Below are 10,531 nucleotides of genomic sequence, written 5' to 3'. Positions count from 1 at the left end.
TTAAAACAGAAAAAATTTAGAGTAAAATGCATCAAATATTGAACACCATTAAGTTCCTTGTCCAAATCATCTCCACAAAACGTAATATATGAATTCAGAATTCTTAATATTTGCTTGTTGTTAATCTTCACCATCGGTACATATCCCTCGATTTTGCAAAATTTCCTAATCTATATCAAAATGCCGAAATAAAAACATATCCCTCGTTATCACCATCACCAAGAACCTACATGCTTGTTGATTCAGGACAAAACTCACATAAATCCTACTACCAATAACCATTAAACTGAAAACAGAAGAAGAAAGAAAGAGAGAAAGAAAGAAAGAGAGTTGTAGAGAGCTCGAGAAACCTATTTATAGGTGAAGGGTGAGATCGAGATTGTTGATTTCATCATCATCATCGTTGTTGTTGTTAATAATATTTTTGTTGTTGTTGTTGGTAGGAATATTAAGATGATCATCATACTGATAACACTCGGAGCAGAATGAGTCAGGAATAGGGGAATAACCAGTCTGATAAATGATATTGTTGTGATTCTCTGCAGCAGTGGGTAATTGTTGAAGATTAGTGCGATCAAACCAATAAAACTGTTGCTTATGATGAGAAGAATCATACGCTGCTACAGGTGACGACGATGAAGATGATGGTGGTGGTGGTGGTGGTGGTGGTGGTGGTGGTGGTGGTGGTGTTATCTGTGGTGGTATGTAGTAGTAATAAGGATTGTTATTGATAGGGAGCAAACGTCTTTTAGTATCACCATGGGTTTTGCGATAAGCATCTCTTTCTTTCTTATGAGAGTTTTGATGGCCACCTAATGCTTGAGAAGTTAAGAATTGACGAGTACAGTAATTACACGAGAATAGTTTCTTGTTCGTTTCTGCTCCTGATGGCGATGGTGGTGGTTTCTTCCTCCTTTTGTTTGTCTTGGTGTTAATTTCATAGGAGGGATGATGAAGATCTGCAGTAGTAGTAGGAGATGGAAACTCATAATAATAAGAAGAAGAAGGCATGTTGAGAAAATCATGATAGAGAGCAAGTGATTCCTCCATTGATGAAGCTTCTTCTGAGCAGAAAGAGTGGTGGGGTACCCTTATATATATTATATGCGAAAATGTAAAAGTTGTTACTGCAAAAAGTGAGATGTACGGGGAATGTGATAGGTTGTTTAATTAACTTACCCCCCATGGCTTTTAATTACTAGTGGTTCTAGTTCTTTTTTTCTTGTAAGTTTGTCTAGGACGAGTCTTATTCTTAATAATAATAACTGGACTATAAAACTTGATGAATTTGGGCCTTACTGATGGGATGCAATTTAGTTTAACTAGAGAGGTAGTAGTTCTACTTCTAAAAGCTTCGAAACAAATGTAAGCTTGCCAGTTTTTTTTTAGACAAGTTTAGAGAGTAGAAAGCTAAATAAAATCCGGTATCTGTTTTAGTTTTTGTTACTGGGATGCCATGAAGGACGATCAAACGACTATTCATGAGGAAAGAGTGACGGCAAGAAATAAAAGGATAAAATGGGAAGTTTCACCAACCAGAAAAAGACAAAATTGATACAGAAAATCAAAGCCGTCGTCTCTCTCTCTCCTCTCTCTGTGTGGGCAGTGAGTGTACGTACTATTTTCTGTTATGGGCCCAGGACGGTTGGGTGTTGAAGGTGATGTACTACATTCTCTCTAACCATCAACATTTTTCAAATCTCAATCTCCCTTCCTTGCTCTTCCATGAAACATTCAATTCAATTCACACAAGTTATCAACCTTTCCTCCTCCTGAAGATTATCTTACATGATCATGGGACCCCACACATGCACACGAAGAAGGATATATATTCATTGATGATTCATCACCTGATTTGGCCACTCCACCATCTAGTTATATATTCTGACATCTTTCATGACCATTTAGGTTAGCCACCTGGTTCTTTGTTGTACCAGTCCGCTACATAAGTTTTCAGCAAGGGTCTCATGGACCCATGGTTTCCAAAGACAAACAACGTACAATACCTGAGAGCCTGACTGACATATACCTGAGAAGCTGAGGCTGAGCTTCATATATTTTATTCTCACGCTGTGTCTAGCTTCCTGTCTGTCATTTAGAGGCTGTTTTGTTGAACATTGAGTCCCATTAACAACCTTAGCATACAGATATAGTCAGTACCTTACCACGATAAAACTTCTTCATTAACGTTAGAAATAAAGTGTGGGCATGTATCGGACATGTGTTTAGAGTTTTGACCAAGTGAGATTTTGGTTTCCGGTGACTGCTTTCTCACACATTGTCCATCCAACATAGGGTTTAGTTTGATTATTGATTTGTTTAAGTACTTGAGTTTGTCAGAGGTGCTTATATATGAGATTTCTTGTGCCCCTTCAAAAGATCCGCACTTTACTCAAATCGCAACACTGCATGTCAGCATAGCTTGATGCTTGACATAGTCACATAGTTCAGGTATACTTACAGTGCTGACATTTTTGGTTTGATACCGTACAGAGCCCATCAGAGTGCTAGTGTTTGCATATAAAAAAGAAGAAAAACTTGTATTTTCCAAAAATGACACTGCAGACTTTGAAATTACTCGCCTTTAATTTAGGATACCTCAGAAGTATTCTATGGACATTAAGCTAGTTGACTACTTGTAGCCAAACTGCAAACAGAAGGAATCATCATTTCATGTAGAATTAAATAAAAAAGCTGATATCATGGCTGATAATTTCCTTGCGCATAATAGATTTGGACACGATATGATTCTGTCAAAATCATTGAGGTTTGATATTACATAACAATGTTAAGAAAACTACGGTTCCACTGGACATGTTTAACTTGATGAGCTTTATTATAATGTATGTACAGAATTTCATCCTAGGGATTGTTGCGGCTGTACGAAATAACAAGACTTTATCTTCCATGGCTTCAAATCCCTTCGACAATCAAAATTTTAATGTCATGAAGCATACATATGTACATCATGATTGGCTAAATCTGTAATGGTAGTTAAATATTATGATACTCTATAATGAAGTAATTTTCTCTAAGTAAAACATTTGCCTCCCAGAAGAAAAAAATCTACAAAACTCGAGGCTTCAAATTTCAGGATAAGCTTCTGCCATGATCAAAAGAACAAGTGAAGTCCAACCAGTGAAAGGTCGAGCACCTTTACCCTTCCCCTTCTTCTTTTGGTCATACTGCTCCCACAGATACCCTGTTTTGAAATAGTTCTCGACTACATTCCTGCAATAAACACAAACGCCAGTACTGATGATTCATTACCTGACAAAGTCCACTTCAACGAATATGTAAGGTGAGATTGGTTCCCCACATCTAATATATAGAACAGAGAAAATACCTGATCAAGTTTTGCCGTAATTCACCATATATAGTTCTCGCTCTCTCTTTATAAGGTCCATCCTCTAAGAAAATAAGAAGAAATAACAAAGATAATCAAATAACGTTATCTAACAGATGACAAATACTTCAACAAGTACTGACCTTATCTACTAGTAAAACCATTTTAAAACGTTTTATCATCTCTCGAACTTTTGAAATGGCTATTTTTTTGGGGCAGGTATCCATCTCTATTGTCGTCTAATAACTTTGAGATAGACAAAACATAGCAGAAGAGATTGTGAATACCTAGAGAATAATGGTGGAGTGCTGAAAGAATCATGTAGTTCATATTCATCCATATTGGGCCTCTCCAATATGGCGGGTCATGCTCCGTGTTGCGTTTCATGTACAAAGTGCTGCTTGAAATATTTAATGGTTTTAGTATTTTTGATTCTCAATAGGATCAAATAAGCAGATTACTAAAAGGATAACAATACCTTGACTTAGCTAGAGAGAGTAGTCCGTAATCTGTCCATAATGTGCTTCTGTTGAAAATATGGTCGAGCTGCTTTCCAAGTATTGGAGAACCCTGTACATTTTATGATGAGGGGAGAGATAAAATTAAGAGATCCAAAGACAGGGGAACGAGGAACAAGCTAAACAGTATAACTTCTGGAGAATTACCTCACCAAGGAAAAATATGTGAACCACGAAAACTTACAGATGGAATTAGCCCCATCATAAAGGGGAAAAGGCTGACATAACCAATATGAGGAACCAGCCTCAGTTGTGGCCTTTCCGTAACTGCTCGGGTAAGCTCTCGGCTAGCATGGTTGCTGTTTAAGGTCTCTGTTTGTCGCCAAGTCAAGTGAACCTATAAGTATTAGGTTCAGACTTATGATTATTAAAACAAGTTCAAAAACAAAATATAAGAAAATATTTACAAACCAAATCCAAACTAGCTGGGGATAGAATTACACATACCTTCTCGGAGTGGTTCCCAAAATCAAAATATGCTCCAGCAACATCATCATAATGCATCTATGAATAATTATGATATTTATAATTTCAGAAGAAGTGTAGTAAAAAAGTACAAGACAGACACCACATGTAAAGATAGCAATGAATATATAGAAGATAGGAATATACTAGATGTACAAGTCTAGTAAAATGAATATACACGATGAAGGAAAGAAGTTATTTAGCAATGAACATATCGAAAATAGGAATGAGACAAAAAACATGGATCAAAAAATTAGACATGCATTTCCATTAATAGTCATAAATAGCAAGTGATGTAACAGAAAAATCAAACAGGCGACCAAAGAACAAATATAAAGCAGTGCAGGTTCAATGGTCTACCAGTCCATAATTCTAAAACACTTTGGGTTTGTGGCTTGACAAGGTATATGTTTCTGGCATCAAGCAGTTGGATAAAAGACCTGATAATGATGAATGCAAAAGTCACCGGATGTATAGAAAAGAGAAAATACCTGATTCAGAAGCTCGAAATTTGAGAGCAGATTAGCCGTCGCCTGATATTCCTGCATAGGAAAAACTCAATGCTTTAAAATCCAAGAAATGAAACTCGCCGCTTATGGGGTGATTTCTCGCAACACTATACCTTTCCTAAATCATTCTGCTTTCCAAGAAGCACTGTGATGGAACTCATGCAATCTGCAGCACGAAGCATCCAACAACGTAGATCCAAGTGGCGCTCTTCTTCATTGGGATGTGATGCACGTGGATAATCATCCAACCCAGAGGACAGTGTCTGGATAAACCATATACAACATTAATCGCACAACATGACCACGGAAAAACAAAAGATGATTCGACCATCTAATAATAAAATTAAATAAATCAAGCAAGCAAGCAAGTAAAAAACCGGGAAACAAAATTCCATTCTCAATCTACGTATCTGTTCCTAATACTAGAAACTTAGAAAAAAGGAACTTTGAAAAAGTACTCAACTGAACTGGACCACAGAAAGGACAACAGAAATGATCTTTGTCATCAGGGGCGAATCTATGCCTAGGCACCCTTAGGCACGTGCCCATACAAAAATTTCGTAAAAAAAATCTACCTACTTATATTTATCAAATTTATAAAGATTCTCATGTACACGTTTTCATCCAGGTTAAATTTTCCTCCTATCTTGTAGGTAATAAACGAACTATCAATTTTTTCCACCTACCTTTTAGGTACAAACGAACTAGAATTGAACTAACTGTGGCTTCTTTTATTTGCTACAAAAATTAGGGATACACAGTTCGCATTAATCATTAGACTAGTCTCTAGTGACCACAAATAAGCATCAAAATCAGCCACGCATAACAGCACATGAGAGTAATGCAGTAGCCGGTCATCGTAGTTCTTTAAAAATCTTTTTATGATAATTTTTTTTTGTTTTAAGTCTAAAATTTATAAGAAAGAGTACAGACAGGATTAAAAGGTTTCTCGTTTTTTCATTATAAGCAAAACCATGTCGGTCATACAAAATTTTATCCGAAACACTTCTCAAGTGATGAGTATGGGATGCTTAGAAAATTCACTTGAAACTATTTGATTGGCGTTTTTAGGTTGAAAAGTATCGGTGACCTTGCTAAGAAAGTGATTGAGATGAAGAAACACAAAGTGTATGCATTTATTTATTTTCATTCGACATTAGCATGTTCTTACCGTGGGTAATGCTAGTCTGCTAGAGTAGAAAAACATTTTCCAGTGTGAGATTTTTTGGAGACTCGATTATGCAAGCAATCGTATGGCAAATAAGTGTTCAAAAGAAAAATAATGATTTTTTCATGAAGTGCCCCTACCAACGTAAAGTTCTGGATCCGCCACTGTTTGTCATATATTTGGATCCTAATTTGACCACATGGTTACCAGGACAAACGAAAAACCATAAAAGTAGTTCAGCAACACAAGCAGGAAAATACTTGATATTTACCGGATAATAGAAAGGCTGTGGCAAAGACTACCTTTGGATTTAGCTCTCGAATTGTTGTTTGGTCTCTGCCATGCCAGTAATAGCTGCCAACATCCTTACCTACATATTAAAATCAAAAGGAACTTGGGCATGAATCATCTAATAGATGATATGGACAACAGAGATATCCAAATAAGACATGAAGTCATGGATTCTAACACACAGGCTTGTGATCGAGTACTATAGTCAAACTCACCCGACTGTGTATTATTGAACCACTGGAACCATGCTTCCAGACGAACAAACGCTCTATCTAAGAATGAAGAGACCTCATTGATCTCAGTAGTAGTAAGTTTATTTCTACTTATGCCACGAACCAAATCTGAAAGAGGCAAGTCCACAAGTTCAGAGTGGTGCTGTCATTATATACTGGTGGAGTGAAGCCTTTCATATTCCAAAGAAGAGCATAGCATTTTGGAGTACCAAAATACTGATGTTGTCAAGAAAGTTACCATGTAGAGCTAGAAACAGAGTTGGTGGATTTCCATTAGTTGGGTGCTGAGGAATGAATTCCTTGGGTACTTTACTGCAGATATTCCATAATAAGATTGTGAGGCTTAACATTATTATAAATGAATCTTTGATATTATACACATGTTTTAGCTTGTAAATATGTAAATCACCTTCGAGCTTCAGCACCTAAGATTTGCTCACGGGGTATCCATCCATCAACATTCATCAAATCTAGCCAGTGTCCAATGATATCCAAGCAAATTTGGATGTCCCAACGGCTATTCAGGGTGTAAACAAAAGAGTTCAGACCATGCAACACAACACATTTAATTAAATAGCTGGGTCTAGGAATAAAACCCCAAAATAGAAGAACATGGATATATATTTCTTAATCGTCACAAGCAGCCCAAAAATGGGGTGATAGCTAATAATTCTTGGTGCCAAGCTAACTAACCAGATTAGGAGTTGGTGAAAACCTTCATCCCATAAGAACCCCCTTGGAAAGAAGGATCTGCTTGGGACAGCAGTGTAAAGCTCAGCTGGCCAATACGAAACAAAATCCTCCCCATACTTACGCTGCAAGAGAGAATGAAAAATGTTAACAATTTTTGCAATCAATTAAATCTCTTTAACAAAGCCAAATAACTTTTAACACTTACACTCAAATCTTGTGTGAGGGCAATTTTAGATTGCCCGTAAAAGTAGCCAATACCACCAAGCAGATTACCTATAGCGGCCCTACCCACAGTCGCTGATTCGGGTTCAACCTGGTAGAGTGTAATGAATTTGGAACTATTTAAGCATCAAAATAAAAATTATAGAATTAAAAGATGTCATAATCTCATGATTTGTATAGATACCACCACTGCCATTTATGCACTATAAAATTCTTTAAAATTCAAGAAGAAAATGGATAAGCAACATTTTGGTACAAAGCATGCCTTCATATTATGTTCACAAAGCAAGTCTACCATCAAAAGAGTATTGCTTACTAAATAATTAAGATGCAGGATACCTTGTCTGTTAAATTGAATAGTGCTATATATTTGTCTTCAAAATCTCTCTGTTTCTCAATCAGTTTATTACTCAGTAGAGTTCCTGAATAAGATTCACAAATAATTCATGAAATTGGTTAAGTGTAATTAAGAACTGGAGCATGTGATTCCATCAGCAGCAATTCATAAAATCAGTTAAATGTAAAATGAAACATATGATACATTAGATAGAAATTCATGGAAGCAGTTAAAGGTAGATGAGAACTGTAACATATGAAACATTCAACTTGTTGGAGATGGGGACGCATCACAATACTATCTTGAAATATCCATAGAATAACAGATAAGCGGAAAAGCTAAATAATAAAGGCAAGTATTAGTTATAACAAAAACACCTGTAATGCTCTTGAGACGTTGTTCAGCTCTTGAACGTTTTAAACCAGCTCCAGATACAAAAGCAATATCTGTTCTGAAAGGAAATTTTGCAGAAATCTGTATACGGGAAACATAAAAAGTGTGAGAACTTCAAAATTTATCAATATGAGATAGAATCCATAACAGAGTGTACGAGACTACAAACTGAGAAAGTTGGTACATCCAGGGAGATATAAATGATTAAGAAGGACCTACGGACCTGAAACACTAAAACATTGGGTAATTTATCAGATGAGTCTGGTAGCTGTAGTAAACCAACCCGTCTTGCCTGGTTAAGATATGAATCAGAAAGACAGAAAAACGTGTCCTTTAGTATAGCCTAATATTTCGTTGGAAAAACAGCACTGCAAGGGAATACAACGAATGCTGTGTAAACGCGCTACTACTAGCACAAAATATACATACATGAGCTCCAAGGGTTCCCAACACAAGTTCAGTTAAATTGTGAAAATGAGGAGTTCTGAAACCAGAATAATGGATTTCCATGTTATCCTGCGAAATTAGAAGTTCATACTCTGAATTTAGATTCTCCAAGTCAAATTTGTCACGAGATCAATATAGACAAGTGGAGGACAAATCTTTCAAGATATCTTAACACATACCGTTGAATCTGTATGCAACTCCCAATCTCCAATATCTTTACGCGTACCATATGCCAAAAGAGATGAATCATGAGTATCCAGTTTCTCTCTACCTAAGCTTAGACTATTTCCTTCTTCATCTGCCACATAGAAGAAAAAATGACCAGTACCCCATAATTCTTCGTCAAGTTTAGATCTGCAAGTAAACATAAAATCATTATTCACCAAAGAATACCAAAGGCAATGAGGTAAGATACACATCTTCATCAGTTCATTAACAAAAATATTGATGTCATGTTTATGCTGGCACTCATATAATTCCAATTCTCTCAACCAAAAACCATGATAAGTCAAAAACTTTACTTATCATGTTGTGCATCAATACGAACAGCCCAATCTCCTCCATAACCACTACCATCTCCTTTCACTTTCAAAAAATCAGTCGTCAACGTCATGCCATGATCAACCATAACTTGACGCCCGTAATCCCTCCCATTATGATGTGTCCATCCATACTTACTGAGCTCATCAGAATCCTCACAAATATGTCGCATAACGTACCTCCCATCCTTTACACCGATCCACATTAACCCAGCAATCAATGACCGCGGTGTCCTAAATCACCCCAATAGTCCAAAATAAAATTCTCTAAATCAAAAGTGTCAATTTGCACCAGAATTATCAAAATGACAAAACATTAAAACTGACAGTTAAATATCAGTTATATACCTGGATCGAATTCCAAGATAAACATGAGGGCGATAAGTTCCCCAATACAAGCTTTCCTTATGATCACCTTGAAACTGCAATCTTCGTCACACCATCCAAAATAAATAAAAAAATACAAAATCACAAACTAAACATCTGAAAACTGAAAGAAGAATATCTCATTTAGTAACCTGTATAAGATCCATAATCTTTGGTGCGGGAAAAGGAGTTATAACCCTAGGTTTCTCAACTTGTTTTTCTCCTTCATTTGGTTGAATGAGATGATAAATTAAGAGAATTAAAATTAGGGACGCAAAAATACCAAACCCTAATAAATACTTGAGATTAACTTTCATAAACTTAATTGAGTTGGGATCCCCATTTCGATTTTTCTTGATTGATTTTCGATCGTTGTGGTCGTCTTCATCGACATTGTTGTTTGTTGGTTTGATCCTACTTCGAGTAGTTTTTCTACTAGTAGCAGTCATTTCGAAGTTTTGAGAAATCACGTTTATGTTTTCATTTGATTAAGAATTTGGAATTAGGGTTTTAGAAATGTAGAGAGGGAAAAGACTAAAGAGAAACAGTTTTTTTGTGAGGGACGAGATTAGTCAAGAGAGAACATGCACCATCTCACTTATTGTTCAGCAGGGAGATTCGAACTAGTTGAACTCGAAGAAGGCTGTTTTTATGCATACCTAAATCTTTCTAGGCATTTAGGAATAAAGACAAATAAAAGGACGTCAAATAACAAATCAGAAACCTCCTTAATCAAAAAATTTATAATGACAAATCTGTCCTTTGTGGGAAAAAAAACTCTTGATTCAATGGAAGATGAGGAGGGTCATTCTTCATCTAAAAAACTTAGGAAAATACATATCAACTACAACAATGATCCAGAAATGGATGATTTCTCAGATTATGAGCAAACTCAAACTCAAGATGATGATTTTTATGAGCCAAATCCAGATGATAAATACATAGACGAGGAACCCAATGCTTCTAACACACGTGTACACTTCTATTTTATGTTTAACCTCACT

General features: G+C 36.2%; 1 protein-coding gene across 2 annotated transcripts; it reads right to left on the bottom strand.

Moving 5' to 3' along the window:
- Nucleotides 1-2,803: 2,803 nt before the first annotated feature.
- Nucleotides 2,804-9,976, bottom strand: LOC113276595 (mannosyl-oligosaccharide glucosidase GCS1-like). Of its 2 annotated transcripts, none has more exons than XM_026526215.1 (22): nucleotides 9,680-9,976; nucleotides 9,510-9,583; nucleotides 9,144-9,395; nucleotides 8,802-8,976; nucleotides 8,605-8,691; nucleotides 8,399-8,467; nucleotides 8,160-8,256; nucleotides 7,785-7,867; nucleotides 7,429-7,536; nucleotides 7,224-7,345; nucleotides 6,940-7,047; nucleotides 6,769-6,842; nucleotides 6,513-6,638; nucleotides 6,309-6,376; nucleotides 4,952-5,101; nucleotides 4,821-4,871; nucleotides 4,312-4,368; nucleotides 4,049-4,201; nucleotides 3,825-3,916; nucleotides 3,634-3,743; nucleotides 3,347-3,410; nucleotides 2,804-3,231 (listed from the first exon to the last, which is right to left on the bottom strand). In XM_026526215.1, the coding sequence occupies exons 1-22, from the start codon at nucleotides 9,974-9,976 to the stop codon at nucleotides 3,084-3,086; spliced, it is 2,565 nt and encodes an 854-aa protein (XP_026382000.1). In that variant the 3' UTR covers nucleotides 2,804-3,083. The 2 variants fall into 2 exon arrangements, with proteins under 2 accessions (XP_026382000.1, XP_026382001.1); XM_026526216.1 differs by having other exon boundaries at nucleotides 2,923-3,231; nucleotides 9,510-9,590; nucleotides 9,680-9,818.
- Nucleotides 9,977-10,531: the final 555 nt, after the last annotated feature.

The sequence above is a fragment of the Papaver somniferum genome, chromosome 4 (genome assembly GCF_003573695.1).
Source record: "Papaver somniferum cultivar HN1 chromosome 4, ASM357369v1, whole genome shotgun sequence".
NCBI classification, from domain to species: domain Eukaryota; kingdom Viridiplantae; phylum Streptophyta; class Magnoliopsida; order Ranunculales; family Papaveraceae; genus Papaver; species Papaver somniferum.
This window is presented reverse-complemented; position numbering and strand designations above follow the sequence as displayed.